The following is a 23325-nucleotide window of genomic DNA, read 5'->3' on the forward strand; positions in this document are numbered from 1 at the left end:
TCTTGATATTAATGTGAGGGATCATCTTATAATGCTACCGTCGCGATCTAAGCAAAATAAGATGCATAAAAGGATTAACATCACATGCAGTTCATATGTGATATGATATGGCCCTTTTGTCTTTGCGCCTTTGATCTTCATCTCCAAAGCACGGATATGATCTCCATCATCTTCGGGCATGATCTCCATCATTGTCGGCGTAGCGTCAAGGTTCATGGCGCCGTCTTCATGGTTGTTCACCTCATGTAGCAACTATAACAACTACTTTGAAATACTACTCAACATGAAAATTAAAGACAACCATAAGGCTCCTGCCGGTTGCCACAATACAATAATGATCATCTCATACATATTCATCATCACATTATGGCCATATCACATCACCAAACCCTGCAAAAACAAGTTAGACGCTCTCTAATTTGGTTTGCATATTTTACGTGGTTTAGGGTTTTCGTTATAGATCTAATCTACCTACGAACATGAACCACAACGTTGATACTAATGTTGTCAATAGAAGAGTAAATTGAATCTTTACTATAGTAGGAGAGACAGACACCCGCAAAGCCTCTTATGCAATACAAGTTGCATGTCGAACGAGGAACAAGTCTCATGAACGCGGTCATGTAAAGTTAGTCCGAGCCGCTTCATCCCACTATGCCATAAAGATGCAAAGTACTCAAACTAAAAATAACAAGAGCATCAACGCCCACAAACCATTGTGTTCTACTCGTGCAACCATCTATGCATAGACACGGCTCTGATACCACCGTAGGATAACGTTGCATAGAAAACAAAATTTTCCTACCGCGAACACGCAATCCAAGCCAAGATGCAATCTAGAAGACGGTAGCAACGAGGGGGTATCGAGTCTCACCCTTGAAGAGATTCCAAAGCCTACAAGAGGAGGCTCTTGTTGCTGCGGTAGACGATCACTTGCCGCTTGCAAAAGCGCGTAGAAGATCTTGATCACGATCGGTTCCGGCGCCACGAACGGGCAGCACCTCCGTACTCGGTCACACGTTCGGTTGTTGATGAAGACGACGTCCACCTCCCCGTTCCAGCGGGCAGCGGAAGTAGTAGCTCCTCTTGAATCCGACAGCACGACGGCGTGGTGCTCGTGGCGGTGTAGAAGTCCGGCGGAGCTTCGCTTAAGCTACGCGGGCAATATGGAGTGGAGGAGCAAAGCTAGGGTTTGGGAGGGGTGGCCGGCCACTCAAGGGGGCGGCCAGCTTATGGTCTTGGGGTGGCCGGCCCCCTCCCTTGGCCCCTCATTATATAGGTGGATCCCAAGTGTTGGTGTCCAAGTCTTCGAATAAGACCCGAAACCAAAACCTTCCATAGGAGGGGGGAAACCTAGCCCAACTAGGACTCCCACCCAAAGGTGGGATTCCCACCTCCCATGTGAGGTGGCCGGCCCCCTATGGTGGAGTCCACTTGGGACTCCACCCCCACTAGGGCTGGCCGGTTATGGAGGTGGAGTCCCTTGTGGACTCCACCTTCCTTGGTGGTTTCTTCCGGACTTTTCTAGAACCTTCTAGAACCTTCCATAGAACCTTCCGCGACATTTTATTCACATAAAATGACATCCTATATATGAATCTTATTCTCCGGACCATTCCGGAACTCCTCGTGATGTCCGGGATCTCATCCGGGACTCCGAACAAATATTCCAACTCCATTCCATATTCAAGAACTACCATTTCAACATCCAACTTTAAGTGTGTCACCCTACGGTTCGAGAACTATGCGGACATGGTTGAGTACTTACTCCGACCAATAACCAATAGCGGGATCTGGAGATCCATAATGGCTCCCACATATTCAACGATGACTTTAGTGATCGAATGAACCATTCACATAAATTACCAATTCCCTTTGTCTCGCGATATTTTACTTGTCCGAGGTTTGATCTTCGGTATCACTCTATACCTTGTTCAACCTCGTCTCCTGACAAGTACTCTTTACTCGTACCGTGGTATGTGGTCTCTTATGAACTCATTCATATGCTTGCAAGACATTAGACGACATTCCACCGAGAGGGCCCAGAGTATATCTATCCGTCATCGGGATGGACAAATCCCACTGTTGATCCATATGCCTCAACTCATACTTTCCGGATACTTAATCCCACCTTTATAGCCACCCATTTACGCAGTGGTGTTTGGTGTAATCAAAGTACCTTTCCGGTATAAGTGATTTACATGATCTCATGGTCATAAGGACTAGGTAACTATGTATCAAAAGCTTATAGCAAATAACTTAATGACGAGATCTTATGCTACGCTTAATTGGGTGTGTCCATTATATCATTCACACAATGACATAACCTTGTTATTAATAACATCCAATGTTCATGATTATGAAACTAATCATCCATTAATCAACAAGCTAGTTTAAGAGGCATACTAGGGACTTCTTGTTTGTCTACATATCACACATGTACTAATGTTTCGGTTAATACAATTCTAGCATGATATATAAACATTTATCATAAACATAAAGATATAAATAATAACCACTTTATTATTGCCTCTAGGGCATATCTCCTTCAGCAAGCTGAGTATCTGGAGTCAAGGAGTATGACTGATTACGACGTGCTGCCAGACGTTGGAAGGCCAAACAAAGAATCAACTTTCAACACCGAGAAAAATTCTAAGGAAGTGCAGATTCACCCGACAGACCCGAAAAAGACGACGTCCATCGCAAACGACATGGACCTCGCATAGGAAAGCGCGCTCGTCGAGTTCCTCCGTGAGAACTGGAAAATCTTCGCATGGTGTCCAGCTGACATGCCAGAGTACCTGTGGAACTTGCTGAGCACCACCTCAACTTGGATCCCCTCGCGAGACCAATCAAACAACCCTTGCGGCGTTTTTCGGAACCAAACCGCAAAGCTATGCTGTCAGAAATCGATCGATTAAGAGATGCTGGTTTTATCAAAGAGATATCTACAGAAGCCACATGGGTAGCTAACCCAGTGATGGTGCCGAAGATACACACGACAGTCCTTCGCATGTGCGTCGACTTTACGTGTCTCAATAAACATTGTCCTAAGGATCACTTTCCCCTCCCAAGGATCGATCAAATCATCGACTACACGGCAGGATGTGAACGTCTTTCCTTCTTGGATGCATACTCTGGTTATAACCAGATCAGACTAAAAGAAGACGATGAGGCTAAAACAGCGTTCATAACACCTTACGGCGTGTTTTGCTACAGAACAATGCCTTTTGGTTTAAAAAATGCGGGAGCAACATATCAGAGGATGATGCAGAAGTGTTTGGCGACACAGATTGGGAAAAACGTGCAAGTATACATCGACGATGTCGTCATAACGTCAAAAAAGGGGGCAACATTGATCGAGGATCTCAAGGAAACCTTTGACAACCTCAACAAGTTCTGCCTCAAGCTGAACCCGACGAAGTGTTCTTTTGGCGTCCCAAATAGAGAACTTCTGGGGTTTCTAGTTTCAGCAAGAGGAATTGAAGCAAACCCGACAAAATACAAGCTATCGTAACAATGAGGAAGCCAACAAAGTTGAAAGAAATACAGCAACTAATCAAGTAGTCGCAGCTTTGAGCAGATTCGTCGCCAAAGTTGGGAGAAAAAGCGTTACCATTTTATGCTCGATAAAGCAAGGAGAAAATTCCAGTGGAACGAAGAAGCCGACGTGAGCTTTCGAGGATTTAAAGCGCACAATCTCGACACCACCGATCTTGGTGGCGCCGAAGGAAAAGGAACCTCTCCTCGCTATATATTGCAGCCACGCCCAAGTGGTTAGCACGGTGCTAGTCGTTGAAAGAGAAGAGGAAGGAAAACTCCATGGAGTGCAAAGGCCAGTATATTTCATCAGTGAAGTTCTGTCGCCTTCCAAACAGCGGTACCCGCAGTACCAAAAACTAGCATATGGAGTAATTGCAACGGCAAGGAAGTTACGCCACTATTTTTCGGCACACCCGATAATAGTAGTCAACGAAGCACCTCTTTCAAATATACTGAACAATCCAGAGCATGTGGCGTGTCTCCCTTTGGGGGATAGAACTTTCCTCGGGACATCACGTATGAAAAAGAAAAGCAATCAAGTCGCAAGTTCTCGCGCACTTCATCGCAGAGTGGATGGAGCCGCAAAACACAGGACCCCAGTATTTGTCGAGAACCTGGACCATGAACTTCGATGGGTCCAAGAGAGTAGAAGGAGCTGGCGCAGGAGTAGTACTTATATCACCTGAAGGCGACAAGTTGAAATACGTCCTTCGGATGACGTTCCCTAACGCATCCAATAATGAAGCAGAATATGAAGCCCTCATACACGGGATGAAGATGGCAAAAGCTTGCGGTGCAACTCGACTAAAAATCTTTGGCGACTCACAATTGGTGGCTCAGCAAGTTATGAACCAATGTGATGCAATCAATGATAGCATGATGGCATACAAGGAGGTATACAACGAGCTCGAGAAGCTGTTTGATGGATGCGAGGTAAATCACATCAGTAGATTGAGCAATGATGAAGCCGACATTCTCGCAAACATCGGGTCGCAGTGCCTCCCAATCCCGCCAGGAGTATTTTGGGAAGAAATAGCGGAGAGATCCACGAAGCCAAAAAAGGTGCAGAAAAAAGCAAAAGAAGAGAAAACTTCGACGCTTCTCAAAGAAACCACGGAGGATGAAGAGGACCAAGAACTTGTGATGATGGTACACATTCCGTGGATGCAAGCATATATATCATACATCCTCAGGAAAGAAATACCCGACGATCCAGTTGAAGCAAGTCGAGTTATTCGACGATCCAAAGCTTTCACAGTGATCAAAGGGGAATTATACAAGCGAAGTATTTCAGGCGTCCTGCAAAGGTGTGTCACACCTGAAGAAGGAAGAATAATTCTGAAGGATGTACACGAAGGAATATGTGGCCACCACGCAAGTAGTCGAGCTATTGCAGCCAAGGTTTTTCGAGCAGGATTCTATTGGCTGACAGCAATCGAGGATGCCAAGTAAATAGTAAGAACTTGCGACGCGTGTCAAAGGTTTGCCGCAAAACCTCACTCTCCAGCGGCAGAACTAACACCAATACCATTGTCATGGCCCTTTGCCCAATGGGGACTTGATATGGTGGGCAAGTTGCACAAGGCTTCGCCAGGAGGATATGAGTACTTGCTGGTCGCTGTCGACAAATTCACTAAGTGGGTAGAAGCGAAGCCAATAAATTCACCAGATGCAGCGTCGGCAATAAAATTTGTGAAAGGTCTCGTTTTTCGGTTTGGGGTGCCTCATAGCATTGTTACAGATAATGGTTCAAACTTCACATCCAAGGAATTCAAGGAATACTGCGCAGAAGTAGGCATTAAATTGCACTTTGCGTCAGTTGGGCACCCGCAAACTAACGGACAAGTCGAGAAAGCCAATGGTATCATCTGCAACGGCCTCAAAAAGCGCCTGCTAGTACCGCTTGAAAAAGCTCGACATACTTGGCCAGAGGAACTGCCAAGTGTTTTGTGGAGCATCCGAACAACACCAAATACAGCGACACAAGAAACTCCGTTTTTTCTCGTCCACGGAGCCGAAGCAGTACTACCAATTGAAATAGAGCACGATTCTCCAAGGGTAACAGAATATGACGAAGAAACATCACAAAAAGCTCGGGAGGATGATATGGACGCACTAGACGAAGCTCGCGATGAAGTACTTTCACGAGTCACCAAATACCAGCAAGACCTCAAAAACTACCACAGTCGACGGCTAAGACCAAGATCTTTTCAAGTTGGGGATTTGGTCCTGCGGTTAAATCAAAAAAGTACCGAGAAGCTCGAATCACCATGGTTGGGGCCTTACGTGGTCACGGAAGTCATCGACGGAGGCGCATACAGGATCAAGGACAAGAAGACGGGGGCTCCCGAGAAAAACCCCTGGAACGTAGCACAGCTCAGGCGGTTCTACGCTTATAGTCGAAATATAGTCCTTCTCTGAAAAAATACAATGTACTGAAACGCCCGCGAGTTTTCAGACGCACTCTTTTCCTTTTCGGGGCACCGAGTGGGGCCGGAAAGGTTTTTAATGAGGCGGGCTCGCGGTGCTGCAATATAATAAAGATAGTGGAGATATATTTCTTATTCTTCGACACGCTCGGGGGCTCAACGCCTTCAAGTTTCAAAATACGTACAATATAGACATATTAGACTTACCAAAATATTTCGCCTTGGTACACTAAATACCTCGCCAAATATCGGAAGCTAATAAAATCATAAACATAGTGTACGCGCCAAAAAACTTACTGGTTTGGTCCAAGAACCTCGCAACAAAAATATAGAACTTCGACACCACGACACTCGGGGGCTTCCAACCCATCAATGAAAAAACAGAGATATCTTATTATGACAGGAGGGAAAACCTCCGAGATAGAAAAACAGTATAGACTCCAGCCAAAAGCTCGGGGGCTCAGGGATCAAAAACACAGCTTGACAATATAGATTGTGTTTACAAATACACAAAGATGTATCAATGATAGAAATACAGCAAAGAAGAGGAAAAAGTTTTCAAGGGAAACCTAGCACATGATCTATGGTTATCCGCTCAGTAGAAGGACGAGTACTATGTTCAGCATAGCTTCCCTTCACGAAGAACTCAGAATCCATCCGAAGAAGTTCATCCATCATATCTTCAGCAACAGGAGTCACCAAATCGTCAATTTTGCCCATATTTCTCTTTTTCTTTGCCATCTTCGCCAAACAAGTAGGAACAATTTGATCTATGGGCAATTTTGGATGACAAATTTTTATCATCATCATGGCAAATCTTGCGCCAGCAGAAAGTTGAGCTCGTACAAAGCCATGGATTCGAGGAGCATCTCGAAATTTCTCCATTAAAGCGGGAAGGGTTTCTGGCATTTTGTTCCGAGGGAACATGGTTCCATAAACTAAGAATAAAGTCTTCGTACAGAAGTCAAGGAAATCGCGGACCTGAGCCGCGAGATCTTGAAATCTGACGATTTGGCGGGTGCGCTCAGGAGTAACCCAAAAATTAGACCCATGTTGCGCAGCCGCCTCAAAGAAACAATGGTTCGAGCTTCAACACGTTGGTCTTCGGCAGCAGCATCCAGAAACGAGCCTGACACATCAAACAAAAAATCAAGGAACGAATGGTGAAGAATAATATCCAATATGGTTACGAGCGGGAAACATACCTGTCATGTCCAACCGGCATCGGTCATTAGCTGAAGCATATAATTCTCATGCGGAAGAAGCTTCAAACAGCCTTCAAAGAATAAAGAAGATCCTTCGCAGCGATGGCTTCTTTTGCCTGTTGAAGAGCAATTTCCTCTCTCTCGGACGCTTGTCGAGATTTTTCCATCATCGCAAGAGTTTGTTTCTTCATGGATTAAAGTTGTTGTCGAAGTTCTTGCAAATCTTCCGACAAATGTTTGCTTGAAGAACCTTCGAGAGGGTTATCATCGATTAGCATTTTCTTCGAGAAGGAAGAAGCAGGTGAAGCATCGGCAGAGCAAGGATTGGTCGAATAGTTGTCAAATATTAACTGGAAAAGAAAGCGCCAGGATCAATGATAGTGCCAGAGGGAATTTCATTAATTTCTAGACAAATTTACATAGACATTACAAAAGAAGTTCCTCCAAAAGGACTACCAGGATAATGGCCGCCACAACTAAATTGGCGACAGGGGCAAAAGAGACAAAGAAAGCAAAAAACAAAGAGGCATGCAACTAGACCTCCGGCCTTGATGAGCTAGGAGTTGAAGCTGGTTTGATCCCGAGATAGGCCAGGATTTTCTTCGTGTTGGGCTTGGCCGCCTTAATCAACGACCTCCATCTTGACTGCTCTATCTGATCGGTGTCGCCAACCTTCATCCAATCAACAGTTTGTTGGCTGTCAGCGACCAAGGCAATAGTACTCTGACAAAGAATCTTCATGTTCTCCTGGCGCATCTTCAGTCCAAGGTCCTCTGATGAATTGAAGCTCTGGGCAAGGGCAAGGAAAGTCTTGGGCTCCTCTTTCTTCGGGAAGAAGTAGGGGAACAGCCTCGACAGTCCCGCGTCAGCATTCGCCACGCCTTCACGAATTTCGGATCCATGAAGCTCCAGATACGAAAGTGTGTCTAGGAGAGGATCATTGTCGGGATTCTCTAGCTCAAACTCTTGGTTTGTTTGACCTGCAAAAGGGAATCAACGCCGGTCAAAAGCAAGGAAAAAGCAGGTCCCATAAAAAATAGAAGGGATCGATAACATTACCCTGAATGCGTCGATTTTGCGATTTCAGACGCTTGAGGATCCCCTGCTCACGAGTGGCCTGTGCGGCTTTGTGCTCGTTTAAAGCAGTTTCAGCATCTTCAAGTTTCTTCTGCAGTTCCTCGACACTAGCAGCTTTTGCTTTGGCTTCATCAGCCTCTGCTTTGGCTTCGCTAGCAACAAGTTCGGCTTTCTTGCGGGCCGCTTCACTTTGCTCCAGTTTTTGAGCAAGTGCGTCGGCACGCTTGTTGGCCTCTGCAAGTTTCTCTGTCGAAATAAAAAAGAAAGGTCAAAAATTGCGACAAACGACAGGAGCAAGAAGTCAGAAACAACAACAGCAAAAAAAGTTATTACCTTCAGTTCTGCTGGCATACTCACGGTACCCAATGAATTGGGATCCGATGCGGATAAGATCTTTGATCATGGGCTGTCAAAGAAGAACAAAGAAAGAGAAACGATCGTATAAAAAAAAAGATTGAAGGCATGAAAAAGCAAAATAGAGGAAATATAGATATTGGCAAGAAAATTCAAAAACTTACATCATCCAAGAGCAAAGTAGAAGAGCTACCCAATTGAGGGGCAGGCTCAATGATCGTTTCAATCCTTGTCCTTTTTGGTGAAGGAGCAAGGGGGCTTGATGGCGGAGTAGTGGTGACGACGTCTCGTTGAGGAGGCGAGGATTCTTCTCCTTCAACTAGCGTATCCGAGGCAAGCAAAGTATGTGACGTGCTCGTCCGAAGAGCCACGTCAACAGTTGGTATTTCTTCCTCATCATCGCTGTGATTAAAAATCGACGGCATAAAAAGCAAGACAAGACAAACATTTCGAGTACAGAAAAAAGGAGAAATAAAAATAACTTACGAGCTGACGAGGGATTCAAGATAAGGATCGTAAGCCGCCTTCTGATGTGAAGGATCAACTTCTTCGGCTTTGGAAGTGCCGGAATCTTCGACATCATTCCTCTTCCTTTTGCCTTTCGGGGAGACAGCGGGAGGAGGAGATTGTGCCGACGCAAGATTTTTCGGAAGAACCAGCAGATTTTCGAGAATCCACGGGTTCATTCACAAAAGATGGAGCTTCCTGATTGTCATCAGTGACAATGGCCCTTTCTTCGACTTCTCCACCTTCAGGGAGAGGAGGAAGCGAGACAAGGTCTGGATGATTCTGTGCAAAATAAAAACAGGGACCGATATCAGAAATAAAGTTACAAAAAATATAGCAAAGCAACAACAAGACAATAGACAAAGATTACCTCGGGAAGTGGATTGGCGGCGCTGAATGGTGTCACTCGACAAGAAGAAGGGACAGCATCTTTTTTGCTGAGAGATGAAATTTTTCGGACAAGTCTTTCTAAATCCTTGACCTCCAAATTCACCGACAGCCGATCTACGTCCTTGTCGCCGGCATATTTCCAGAGAGGATGCTTGCGAGCCTGAAGCGGCTGCACCCTAGTCCTAAGAAAGTATGCAGTGATTTGGATACCCGATAACTCCTTGCCGCGAGTATTTTGTAACTCGTGGATACGAGCCATCAAGGTTTCGTCGACGCCTTTCTTCTTCGGTGGCCTCCGCGTCCCATGAGCGGCGGCGAAAGATTTTTTCGGCGCCATCAAAAGGAGGGATGTTGTCCTCCGCACATCCGTGGTTCTCCTCCTGAATGTACAACCACTTCTTGCGCCATCCTTGAACTGAGTCAGGAAGCTTGACGTCGAAGTAGTCGACAGTGGGCCGAACAGAAATTACAACGCCGCCTATATTATAGGCGACATTGGGCGAGCCATTGCGGCGGCAGAAGAAAATGCGTTTCCATAGCGCCCAGTTAGGCTGGACGCCAAGGAAGGCCTCGCACAAAGTGATGAAAATGGAGATGTGGAGGATTGAATTCGGCGTGAGGTGGTGGAGTTGCAAACCATAGACAAAGAGCAGTCCGCGGAGAAAAGGATGAATAGGGGCGGAAAGACCGCGGATGAGGTGGTCGACAAAACTTACCCGCACCCCATTGGAGGGGTTGGGTAGCTCTCCTCACCGGGAAGCACAATGCCTTGGGTTTCTTGCTGATCCCTGCCTTCTTCAGCATATTGACGTCTTGAGTGGAAATTTTGGATCTTTCCCACTCCGCCGTTCCAAGATCCACGGCGGCCATGGAGGATTCCGGCGCATCGTGCCTTGTTAATCGACGCGGTGGCATCAACAATGGCGCAGGGTTTGCAGCTTGGAAGCGAGGAGCTTAGGAGATTGTGGATTGCAGGAGGAAATTTGCAGATGAGAAAAAGGGGGACGGCGCGAGCGGAAGTGCTCAAGGAGGAAGACGATGATCTTATATAAGGGTGCGGCGAAACGACGAACCGTTGGATAAGGAATATGTGTGATAGATGATAACCACGTGGCAACAAGGGTAAAAAAGTAACTTAACACTGGGGAAGTTACGGTGCGTGTGCCCGAAAAAGCGGAGGACGTGTGTCCCCCACTTGCACGACGTGTCAAGAAAGTGGATCAATTGGGCCCGCATGGCAGCGAGAATAGACTTGTCGAAAAATTCTGACTAGCGATCGTGGCTATCGTCAGCATTAACGTCATCTTGGCAAAAGGAAAAATTCGACTACACAACTTCATAAAAGGCGACATGGGAAAATAATGCTGAGCCTTTGATCAAATACAAGTTTTTGACCAAATGCTCGGGGGCTACTTTGGAAAAAAGGAAAAAAGATCTAGAAAGACAAAATAGAAATGGCGTGAGCCTATGACCAAATACAAATATTTGTTCATAGCCTCGGGGGCTACTCCCATCGGGAGCGCTGTTCGCGCACCCGAGAAATTATAAAACTTCGGGAGATAAAAGGAGAATATAGCGGCATGAGGCGTGGAGCCTACAACCAAGAACAAGTCCTTGGCTGTAGCCTCGGGGGCTACTCCCATCGGGAACGCTGCTCGCGTGCCCGATGAAATTATAAAGAAGAAAGAAAGGAAAGAGAAAAAGAAAGATAGAAGGGCAAAAGAGTATATTTCGAGTTATAATTAACTCTACATATACTCCCATCGGGAGAGCAATATAAGTTATCTTTGACTCGATAAAATGTGCCATTCCAACAGCCGAAAGAGCACTCGACAATATATTCTCAGAACGCCGAAGTTGCGATCAATTTCTGAATGCCGCAAATTTGCGAAGGTAAGACCCCAGATCCGTTCTGCTGGGCGTGGCATCGCCGAAGACTGCGCTCTGCTACTTTTATCCGTATCAACAGATACGAAGAAAAATCCTAACGGACGCGTTAGGTACCCGATAAATTTTACTGGGACTCGACAGAATGGTAAGACCTTAAGCGGCACCTGTCGAAGTTTACACCAGTATCCCGAGGTCATGTCCAGGGACGTGATCTTGAAGTAGGTTTTTGCGGATTGCCACGAGAGCAGTTAACTAGTACCTGATCCGTCAGATGAACTAGCCCCAATTACCATTATCCTTGTACAATATAGAAGTTTATGAGAAAAAATATAGAGAAGTTGAGTTTGTTGAATAAAAATAAACAGTGGAGATTTTCCTTAACTCTGCGATTCAAGCAAAATCTCGGGGGCTACTGACATAGGCATAGGGGAGGTTATACGTTGTATCACCGATAGGCAGTCAGAGGCAATGATGATCTTGGGGAAGCCCTCGTCAAGGGCAAAAGAGAGGGCACATCGAATGACCAACGCCTCCGCCAACTCTGGTAGTAAGACATTATCAGATCGCTCGGTGTAAGCTGCAAGAAACGAGCCAGTCTGATTTCATGCGACAATACCAGTCCCCATCTGCTTCATGGACTTGAACATGGCTGCATCGACATTCACCAAGATAGTACCTTCCGGTGGCGGAGCCCATTTAACACTTGAAGAGAGCTCATGCCTATGATTAGTAGTTGGTGTGTACAAGTGGAGCAAGATTTAACCCATGTATGCATTAATCCTTGCAGCCAGAGAATAGGGATGCACCAAACCCTCTCCCTCACGGGCTTTTATTTCGTGCATCCCAAATATGCCAAATTGTAACAACTGCCGTACTAATCTGGATATATGAGCTACGGTCAAGGAAATCAAGAACCTAGGTCCGTGGAGAGATGAAAGAACCTCTACGAAGATGGACGTCATGCGCAGACTTAACACCCTTCCAGACCTCATTGACGAATTGACAAGACAATAGGGCATGTTGCACCGTCTCATGTTGATTGCAGAAAACACAAGCATAAGACGCCTCAATATTCCGTTTTTGCATCTGGTGACCACAGGGAAGACAATCATGCGCACGCCTCCATAAGGTGATGATCATCTTACCAAGCACTTTATTGGCCCTAATTTCTTCCATAACTTCGAGTCTGCAGTGTCAAGAGCGGCAGAAGAGGCGCCTTGGCCAGTGCCATTCCGATCCACTGTGAAACGATCCTCTCGAGCCAGGTGATAAGTTGATCTAACCGTGTACTGACCAAAGCGAGCGAGTGGCCAAGACACATGATCATCCCCGCTGTGCCGACTAATGGGAATCTGCAGAATCTTGTCAGTTGTGGCTTCATCGAAGATCGTTCTCACAAGCTCCACGTCCCAGGTTTTGACATCCTCCAAGATTAGCAAGTTCACCGTTTGGTCCTAGGGAATAGGGATCAGGGGCGAAGCATATAGGGCTTCACATCAGGAACACAGGGGTCTGATAGAATTTTAATTTTCGTTCCATCTCCAACACCCCAACGAATACCTTTCTTCACCAATTTTAATTTTGTTGATGATGTTGAGGCTGAATAGTAGAACGACCCTGCAGAGGTGGATGTGGACACCGAAGGCCGCTCACTCAAACCATCCTCCAAGCGAGCCATGCGGTGCCTACGTCTGACACGACCAAAACAACAGGTGGTAGGCGGCGTCAAGGAGGCATGCGAGCAGAGGTGGCGGATGACGGGGGCATGGAGACGTGACCATGCCCGGCCGAGCATCCCTAGCCATCAAGGTAGATAATAGATTTGAAAGGGTTGAAATGATGCGTTGTTTGAAAATGAATTGTCTGATAAGTGAAAAAAATACTATTCGAGCTGATAATGAATACAACAAAGCTTATACTTGATGCTTTTAAAATATTGATTGGTTTTTCTTGATACTAAGATGCTAAAATATTTGGATGCTTGGATTGGGGATTTTATATCATCTGTTCTAGGTTAACTCTGTTGGACTCCGGTCTATATGATCTTTTTTACTTTTATATGTCTATGTTCTTGTTGAATAAGACCTTTGGGGAAAAATGGATAAACACGTGAAAGACTTTTTCGGTGATAGGGGAAAGGAAGAAGTTAAACACTACTACCTCGTTCCAATAAGTAAGTCCTATAAATATATTTAAAAGTTAAATCGTGCTAAATTTGGGGAGTGGTGTTTTGGAACATGGGAGCATATGCTCCCTATATTTTGAATTGCATCTTGCACACATTTTGAATTTCAAAAAAATTGAAACAAAAAATTCGCACTTTTATCTTCACGTGCTATGCGCTCACAAAGTTGTTTCATAAAAAAAATCAACTTATCATGTGACGTGTGTGAAAAATACAAAATTCAGTGTTTAAAATAAAGCTTTTGACAAGATAAATTTTCTCATTTTTACATAGACCACAAAAATTATCAGTTTTTCGTGAAACTTGACGAACGCACATATATCATGCAGATGTACATGTAGAATTTTTTGTCAAATTTTTTTAATAGTTCAAAATATGATTTTTTGGTAGAGGGAGCATATGCACCCGGGAGCCGAATTGAATTTCCGCTAAATTTGATCAAATATATAGAAGAAAATATTAACATTTACAATATTAAATAAATATATTGTTAAAGTATATTGTATGGTGAATCTATATTGATTTGATATCGTAGATGTTCATGTTTTTGTACAAAACTTTCGTCAAACTAAGATGTCGTTGCTTTTGACTAAATTTATAGACCTTTTCATTGAAATAGAGGGAGTATATGGTCAAGGGCACCAGGATATTTAGGTCTAAATTCAAAGGGGGATTTGGTGTGAAACTGTTGTCGTTGAAGCTAATACTCCTCTTTGAATTTGGGTTCCTCAACATGTAGTTAGATAAGATAATTTTATCTTACGCCCCTCAACATGTACTAATTGAGTTCCATTTACAACGCTGGACTTCACATTACTCTACCTAACTCAAACCTAAATAATTAGGAGGTTTCATGCATTACGCATAAAGGTTTAAATTAAATAAATCTAGTAAATCAGACATACTTAAGTGAGCATTGAGGCAAACATTCAGCTCAGTTTGTCAAAATGGTTTGTGAAATTTGGTTTCAAAGTTCAGCTCCTTCTGAAAAATTGCAATGAATATATTAATTCACCCATATTTCAGTGAGCATTTTGGTAAAGTTTCAGCTCATTTTGACTGACAGTTTGCGAGAAACCTGCTTGTTTAGTTGCATTTGAGTTTGAAATTCAAACTGGTTTCGACAATGGTTTGAGAGAAACCTACTTATTTCAGTTTTAGCCTCGAATTTTCGTCAACGGACGTGATGGTTCGGGGTTGATCAAGTGGAAATAGAAGTGTCCCGCGAATTAAACTCAGTTGCAAAGTTGAGAGCGGATGAACTTTTCTGTGCTATGAAACGGTCGATTTGCGTGGCATAATAACCCAGCCTTCGACAAGATCAAATAACACCAGTACACTGCTGTCACAGGAGCCTAACTTCCGGCGCCCGGTGCGGCCGGCGGCTGGGCGTAGAGCGACCTTAGCTGGCGGTCGACGAGCTTGCTGTGGTTGAGCGCCACCTGCAGCTCGACGTCGTCAGCCCACCACTGCTCCAGCCCGTGCGCGGCCAGGAACTTGCTCGGCCCCTTAGAAACAACCAGCATCCTCGCCACTCCGGCCATGGTGGTACCGCTCCCGCCCCCGCTGCCGACAGCGACGGTCGCCGTCCCGCTCGCCGCGTCGCTGTAGTAGCAGCAGATGTAGTCGTTGGTGTTGATGTACAGGTGCGGCAGCCACTTCGCCATCCCCGCGCGCGCCAGCGACGCCTTCGCCTCGCTCTCACTGTTGCCGCCCGCGTCGGCCACCTGCGTGCCCATGTAGGGGATCCAGGCGCGCACGCGGCCCCACAGCTCGCCGGCGGTCTCGGCGAAGCCCTTGAGGCTCATGGCGAGCGACACGGACGGCGGGTTGAAGACGTGGCACTCCACGAAGACGCCCTCCTTGGCCAGCGCCTTGCCCACCTGCAGCGCGAACCCGGCGCCCAGCGAGTGCCCTCCCACGCACACGTTGCCCACGCCGAACCTGCGCGCGGCGTCCCGCAGCGCCGCCAGCGCGCCGGCGAAGCGGACCGAGCCCTTGAGGCTGTCCCAGGTGAGGAACCGGAGGTCGTCCACGACGTCGCGGCGGAACGTGGGCGCCTTGAGCAGCGTGCCGCGCAGCGCCACCACGGCGGCCGGCGCGCGGGTGGGGCGGAACGGGATGTAGTCCGACAGCGCGGCCTGGCGGTCCCACTCGAGGACGGCGCCGTAGATGGAGCCGTCGCGCTCGTCGACGAGCGCCTGGACGAGCCTGTACTTGAACGGACGCCACCACTGCGACGCGAGGCCGGTGCGCTCGTCGCGCTTCTCCTGCCGGTCCAGCTCCAGCATGTACGCTCCCTGGATGAAGCACGCGATCACCATCCGCCGGTAGTTGGGATTCTTCCTGCATCCAGTATCGCAACAAAACGAAATTCCTGTAATCATCGGAAGCGAAGCTGGATGCAAATGGGCAATGCAACACTCATTCATGTGAAACAAACGTGTACGGCGTAACTGACCAGCTTGAGCTAAGAAGATCTTTCCAGCTCGTGAACGAGAGCTTGCGGGGGCCGTACACATGGAAATCGAACGGATTCGATACTGGCACCACCGCCGCTGCTGCATTGCCGGCTTTCTTGGTCGGCACCGGCTTGGCCATCGATCCTCCACCCTGAAGTCGCAGACCACGCAGTGTTGTCTTCTCGCCGGCAATTGTTCGGCCGTTGGATGATATGTAGTTTAGCTTGGGCAAGGATAGTTTCTTTCAAGTTGAAAAGAATCAGAGAAAGCACGGCGGAGCTTTTTTATCTTCGGTCGTCTTTATTCCATCATCCTGTCTCTCCCATCCAGTCAGTGGAACAGGGAACCTGCTTCTTTCTCCTCTCTGTACCATGCTAAGGTAGAACTGGTGGATCATAGTTAGAGTTGGGCGCATAAGATTCGCCAACTTTTGAGCTACACATCTCACAGAAATGGAGATGGCGGTGATATGCTCAGCGGCGGCGAGAAGCATCTAAAGAGGGCCATGATAGAAAAAAGGTTGCAGGAAGGCCTAGCAAACAAGTGGAGGATCAAAATGTGTCACTGTCAAAATTCAAATTGGTCTATATTTGGTTAGATTTGTACAACAATATTGTGAACGAAGCCACTGTACATTCCGAGACCACTTTCTGTATTTGGTTTCGCTGGATCAAGGGGATCACATGCAAAAGGAAGTTCCCATGGTCAGTTGCATCAATCATGATCGCACGAACTACAACTGCTACCTGGACACAAGTGAAGACATACACAATCTTGACTAGCTAGCTGGTTGGTCATCACTGGCTGAAGATGCCTGCTTTTCAGCAATCAACTTTTCCAGGCGTTTCTTGAGATAAGCTTGCTTCAGTTTCTCTCTGCGAGCCAACTCCTGCTCTTGTCGCCGGGATTTCATCGTTGAAGCCTTATGCCTAGCCTCACTTACTTCCTCGTGAACCTCCCTGCAGACATGCAATCGTGCAAGTTAGTCAAGGACCTGAAAATATTATTCTCAGGGGGGAAACAAAATCGTTTAATTTGCAAATTCAATAGCACCTGGCAATGATAACATTTTGATGTCTATGTCAGTGAGTACAGGCAATCAAGGGGTCTACATGAATCCTTCATCATGACATTTTGTACTGTTGTACAAAGCGTCAGTTTTAAAGTTGGATTTACTACCTTTGCAACATCATTTCCACTCAAAACAATTCCTAGAGGCTGGAGTAATATTAACTGTTGGAAATCTTTCCAGTTTCCTATCCATGTCGCATCTCTCTTTATCATGTGGCTACTGTTAGCTGGATTCACTCTATGGTCTCAACTTCTGCACATCTCCTGATGTATCCCGTATCTGTGTCTCACCATACAAGGCTTGAAACCAACACATTCCAGAGGTATTAATGATTGAGATGCTTGGGAAGTTTGTACGACTCACTGCGTCATAACTCATAAGTACTTCACTGGCTATGATTGTACTACTGGTTACTGTGTCTAAAGTATACTAAGACGCGTTTTAATTAGGTCAGCGGATTAGTGAAGAATACATGTACCAAAGGACTGCAAGTCTTGCTATATATTTACTGTAAAGGACAAAAAAATTACTTAGTGTTTACTTGGATAGGAAAGACGTGACAAATGAAAAGAGAACAGGAAAATGTCAGCAATTCACATAGTATATAATTGTGTATCCCACCTTAACACTCAACGTGCAATGCTCCTCGTAGTACAAGTCCACAAGACAGTTTTGGTACCTTACAAACTGTAACTACTGCTACTCTACACATGAAACAGCTAAACACAACTTGTGTTCCATTTGGATGTTTGCATTGGGAGGCTTGGCATTGTATTGGGTTGAATGTACAATGCCCAAGATTTTGATATTGAGAGCCAATGTCAATATTTTTGTTTTGATGTTTACATATTCGGATGCCCGGCTTGATATTAAGGTTGAATGCAAAATGTTGTTTGGGTGGTCAAAGTGTGGAATTGCAATTGTGAGAGACTTCCGTCATTATACTAACGTGTAAAAATTGAACGCAAGAGCTACAACATTTCGCAAGGAATGAAATCCAAATAACGAAGAAAAAAAGGCGATGTTCAAACTTATTTAATTTGTTTACCCTCTCTATAGTAAACTGGGAGCACGTAAAGGATCTGTAATTTTAACACGTGTTTCTTGTAATCGGAATAAAGCTTCTAGCAAATTTTCTCCGCTTGGTAAAAATCCCACGACCAAAATTCCAGAGCTGCAAGTTGAGCATAAGCTCGTACTGCATGCGGTCGATGTCTTGTATCAGCATCACGCGGCGTCGCTCACAAATGTGGTTTGTCCAGCGCGCGCATTGCGGAGAGGCGCGACGGGATACACAGGCAGCGTCGGCGAGCACGCCGTTGCCACAAGAGGCCGGATGCCGGAGTTCTGGGAAAGCCACACGGGGGAGCGTGCCGGGGATGGAATACGGCGCCATGCTGGTAGCCGGAGGAGGAGGGCGGGATGGGCGACGGTGGTACCTGCACCGCCGCCGCTCCGTAGGTCGCGCACGAGTTCTTCCGTCGAGCGGGGTTGGGGAGAGATGAGTCACACACGAGAGAAAACCTTTCGTGGCCCGAATGCATTGCAATGTTTAGCTCTAGGCATGGTTTTAAAGGCGCCAAGGCGTCCTAAGGCGAAGGGGGGGGGGGGGGGGGGGCGCTCCGACGCTTAGGCGACGCCTAGGCAGACGCTTTGGACGCCTAGGCGCCTAAGGCGGGCGTTTTTCTAAGGCGGAGGGGGAGCGCTTGGACGCTTAGGCGTCCCTAAGGCGACGCCTTTAAAACCATGGCTCTAGGCCTCCGTATTCGGGAGCGGGCTAGTTAGGCAAAATTTTAGGACCTCAATATTCAGCCCGAATGCATCGCATGAATACTGAGGCCATCCAAACGTTCTCATTTCGGGATATTCGGGTCTCTAGAATACCAATGTCTAATACCAGGCCTAAATGCAAACATCCAAACAGGCCAGTACAGATTTGCATATGGTATTACTCGCACAGAGACTAATAATTGACAACCTCCGTTTAAGGACATGTCTCTGTTGTGATGGCATGCTAAAAAAATTGATCATGCACATTGCACAATATGCCAGAACTAAAAGGCATGAAAAGGAAACTGCAATTGGGAGCCTAATTCATGTTCAGTGGTTTACGCAAGCATCAAATAGCTACAAGCTAGAAACACCAGTTCCAATTTTGTAAAATATCTACCATTCATGTTCAGTGTTTATGCAAGCATCAAATAATTACAAGTGTTAGGACACAAATTCTAATTTGTTATCTATATGTCCTAGAGCAACACTTTTACTGTGATTTCTCAAGAAGTAGTACAGAAGTTCAGTTCGATGCAACAACTATCAGAAGAAAACAGTACCTGACAAAGCGTCTGTGCTCGTCCTGGTCAATTGTTGTACCAGTTCGTCCAAGCCCCATTGGCTTGGCATTTGGCATTGAATCGGCACTCTCATTTTCTGGTTCTGCACGCTCAGAGGCAGTAGGGGTCTCTGGCTGCCGGCGCTCACTGACTTGGTGAAAACTTTTCTGGAAGAAATCAACACAATATTTCTCCTGGTCTTCTTCATCAGGTAGCTCGCCTCTGGCTAATTTCTCATACAACTCTGCCTTCTTTTCTAGGGCAGAATAACATACAGACCCATCTTTCACAGCTTTCAGCTCCAGCTTATCTCTGTTTCAAAAGCAAACATTAAATAATCAGTTCACACCAAGGGCATGCACAAAAGTGAAATGACAAAAGTATGAACATCAAATAATAGACTGAGAAAAAACGAGAAATTGATAGTGTGAAATCAATATCCTTAGAAATGCTACATGAAAAGCAGAAAAAAAAAATTAATACAAGAGCAACAGTCGCAAGGATGTCAGATATTCAGCATTGAAAAACAGCAAAAGTCAAATAACGGTTAGCAGACATATCCTCTCAATTATATTCACTGTTAATTTGCATATGCGCTAGAAAAAGGTAAATTGTATTACTCCGGACAAACCGCACAATGTAACAGCACATGTAACAGTTTACTCCTTTAATTACTAGATATACAACCACTTAAAAGTGCCTTCATTTATTCAGGAATTGTGCATGCTAAAAATAGAAAATGTGAATATCCTTCAACAAAACTATGAGTATGAACCAGTATCAATTATTATCCTGAAGAATTCCTAGCTTGCTACCTTGGATAGCCCAAGGGCAACACAAACTAGGTTCGGCGAAGCACCTAACAAGGCACATGCATCCGTAAAGAGAGATTAAGCTCAGTCAGTTATGAGTCAGTCCTCCTATTAGAGCAACAGACAACTAATGCCTATACAGGCAATTACTTTCCTAACACAAGTCACATAAACAAAGATTGGTAAGGGCATGTCAAAGATAGAGTCAGCTGCTATCTCTTGTACCCCTTCATGTCAAGCGGAGAGAATAGTGAAAACAACTATACAATGGGTAGTGTCCATACATGCTTAATTCTTGCATGAATTAAAAACTCTGTGACAGTGAACTATGTGTCGCCTGGTTGCAAGAATCGGAATTTCGTTATATACAATTTCCCAGGCAAGATTGATTCATACGAGTGTGTATAGCTTAACTTGTCTATTTCATGCATATTGCACAACTTACGAATTTAATCATTTATGTGTGTATTGCAGTTGCTGTGCCAAGCAACACCCATAGACCACATCTCACCAGAAAGACACGCAAATAGCCCATAAACCTAAAATCCAATGTGATCACCACGTTTTTTGAAATCGTTCAAGCATTAAGTAGTCCATTACATTAGTTGCAACTAGTGCTCTCTCCAGATTGGCAAGGAAGAGCAGAAGAGACAGCAGCTGACTGTGTCTTTGTACACTGCTTGTATAGTTTGCACTGCCCTAAGGACATGGCAACCTAATATCCTACAGTGTTCAAACTTCAAAATCCAGTATCAAGCAATCCTTCACAGGTAAAGAACTGCAGCTACTTAATTCACGCTCTTACTACAGACGATCCATGTTGGGGATATCATACTACCGTGAAAGGGCAAAACATAGGGTTGATTCAGCAATTCTTCTCAAATCTAACATCAGATGGCCAAGGTTAAATCACGCAGAGTAATAAATACGATAAGGATGATAACCGCGGACGTACTTGTGGGCACGTGCGTCAACGCCGGAGTTCTTGGCGCCGAGGGGGTCGGCAGGGCCGGAGCGTTTCTTGGCGCGGCGGAACTCGCCGGAGGCGGCGTCGGCGGGGGCGGAGTTGCGGGCCTCCTCCTGGGTGCGGTAGAGCTGGGCCTTGAGGTCGAGTATGGACGCCGCGCCGACGCCCTCGATGGCCTTGTGCTTCTTGGGCATCACCGTCGACTCCGTCAGCCACCCGAGCGACTCCATCCGCCGCTCCTTCGGAACACCGCCCTGCTGGTTCGGCGCGGCCGCGGAGGAGGCGGAGGAGGAGGGCGGCGCGGTACCTGCCGGCGACGGCATCATGGCGGTGGCGGTGGCGATTCGGGAAGAATGGGTTCGTCGGCAGAAGGATTGGGGAAGGAGGGGAGGGGATGCGTGGGCTGGGCTATCAGCTTTGCGGCGCTTTTGACTCTAGCCCGTGGGCTGAAGTTTCACAGGCTGGGTGATGTCATAATTTCGGAGTAAATGAGAACAGAGCGTCGCCTGCTGGTTAGAGCATCTTCACTGGTGCCCCCGACGAGGGCCCCGAGCGACTTTTTTCCATCCGGACGGCGAAATTCGGTCCAGTCGCGCCCCCGGTTCCTCGTTTTCGTCCGGATTTGGCCCTTCATCCATCCGGCGAGCCCACGCCATCCCCGGCCCCCCGGGGCGCGCTCGGGGACTCCGAACGAAAGATTTTGGCGCGAAACGTCGTGTGGACCCGCGTAGTCGGCGACTGGAAAACCAAATCCTGTCGATTTTCCCTTCAATTTGCTTGCATATCCCCATTCCCTCCAATTTGCTTGCATATCCCCATTCTCTCCCGCCGAAATTCCCCAATCTCCTTGTCTTCCAGCTCCAGTTCCCGACGGCGTCTTCTCGTCCACCACCACTCTCCTCCTCGTCCTCTCGTCCACCAAAATGCCGCCAAAGGCGCCGGCGAGGAAGATGCGGGCGAAGAAGACGAAGCCGCCGAGCATGTCGAACGCCGAGTGGGCGGCGGACGAGAAACGGCGCGAGGTGGAAACAAGCGGCAGGGCGGAGAGGGTGAAAAAAGCCGCCGCCAAGAGGGCGGCGGCGGCGGCCCAGGACGAACAAGCGAGGATGATCAGCCTGGCCATGGGCGGCGGCAGCATGTTCCCCGGCCAATGGCCGACGCAAGGTACAACCAGTTCCCCGTCGTCCTTCTCCCCTTCGCTGTACTCGTCGTCGCCGACTGCCGTGTTCCAAGAGGGCGCCTACGTCCAACCGTCCAGGTCCACGCTGTCGCCGCCCGAGCTTGACGTCGGCGGCCCAGGACGAATCGAGGACACCTCGCCGGCCATGCGACGAGGGCCGCTCGCGTTCGGTGCGATGGCGGCGCCGAACGAAGAGGAGATCCACGAGATGATCACCTCCGGCTCCGCCGCCGCCGCTGCGAGCCCGGGGTTTTTCATGGCCGCCGTCGCTGCGTGCCCGGGGTTCTTCACGCAAGAGGAGCAGAGGGCGACGGCCGCTGTGGCGGCGCGCAACGAGCATCGGGAGGATGTTGCCGACGGAAGCCAAGCCGTCGAAGAAGAAGACGAGGAAGAAGAAGAGCCAACACAAGCCGCCGCCAACCTGTCGAAGGGGAAGAAGAAGAGGAAGAAGGACTCGCCGCCTGCCGAACCGCGTATCAAATGGACGCCGAAGGAAGAGGAGTGCCTCGCCGAAGCTTGGAAGACCGTGTCCATGAATGGCATAATCGGGGCCAATCAGTCGTTCGACACATATTGGCTTCGAGTGAAGCAGGCGTACGAGGAGCGCAAACTCGTCGATCCCTACTTCAACAAGACGAACATGAACGTGTTCCGGGGAGACAAGGCAATGGCCACCCATTGGGGGCTCATGCAGACGGCGTGCAGCAAATGGCACGGCATACAGGAGGAGTGCGACAAACGGCCGATCAGCGGCCACGACTTGGAGCAAAAGATATGCTCCGTCGACCCTGCATCACCGAGGTACATCGTCGTTAGCTGACCCGTATCGCCGTGCTCTTTTTTCCCCAGCTGCGCCGAGCTTTGGACATGTACACGGACGACACCGGCCTGCAGTTCAAGTTCCTCAACGTCTACGCCC

At 47.2% G+C, this 23325-nt stretch overlaps 2 protein-coding genes across 2 annotated transcripts; both read right to left on the minus strand.

Annotated features, from left to right (window-relative positions):
• Positions 1-14777: 14777 nt before the first annotated feature.
• Positions 14778-16456, minus strand: LOC127343232 (GDSL esterase/lipase At4g10955). The gene is made up of 2 exons (XM_051369357.2): positions 16042-16456; positions 14778-15926 (listed from the first exon to the last, which is right to left on the minus strand). The coding sequence occupies exons 1-2, from the start codon at positions 16179-16181 to the stop codon at positions 14936-14938; spliced, it is 1131 nt and encodes a 376-aa protein (XP_051225317.1). The 5' UTR covers positions 16182-16456; the 3' UTR covers positions 14778-14935.
• Positions 16457-16586: 130 nt separating this feature from the next.
• LOC127343234 (uncharacterized protein At4g18257) lies at positions 16587-21663 on the minus strand. The gene is made up of 3 exons (XM_051369358.2): positions 21215-21663; positions 19448-19759; positions 16587-17001 (listed from the first exon to the last, which is right to left on the minus strand). The coding sequence occupies exons 1-3, from the start codon at positions 21550-21552 to the stop codon at positions 16821-16823; spliced, it is 831 nt and encodes a 276-aa protein (XP_051225318.1). The 5' UTR covers positions 21553-21663; the 3' UTR covers positions 16587-16820.
• Between the last annotated feature and the right edge of the window lie 1662 nt (positions 21664-23325).

The sequence above is a fragment of the Lolium perenne genome, chromosome 3 (assembly GCF_019359855.2).
Source record: "Lolium perenne isolate Kyuss_39 chromosome 3, Kyuss_2.0, whole genome shotgun sequence".
Taxonomy (NCBI): Eukaryota; Viridiplantae; Streptophyta; class Magnoliopsida; order Poales; family Poaceae; genus Lolium; species Lolium perenne.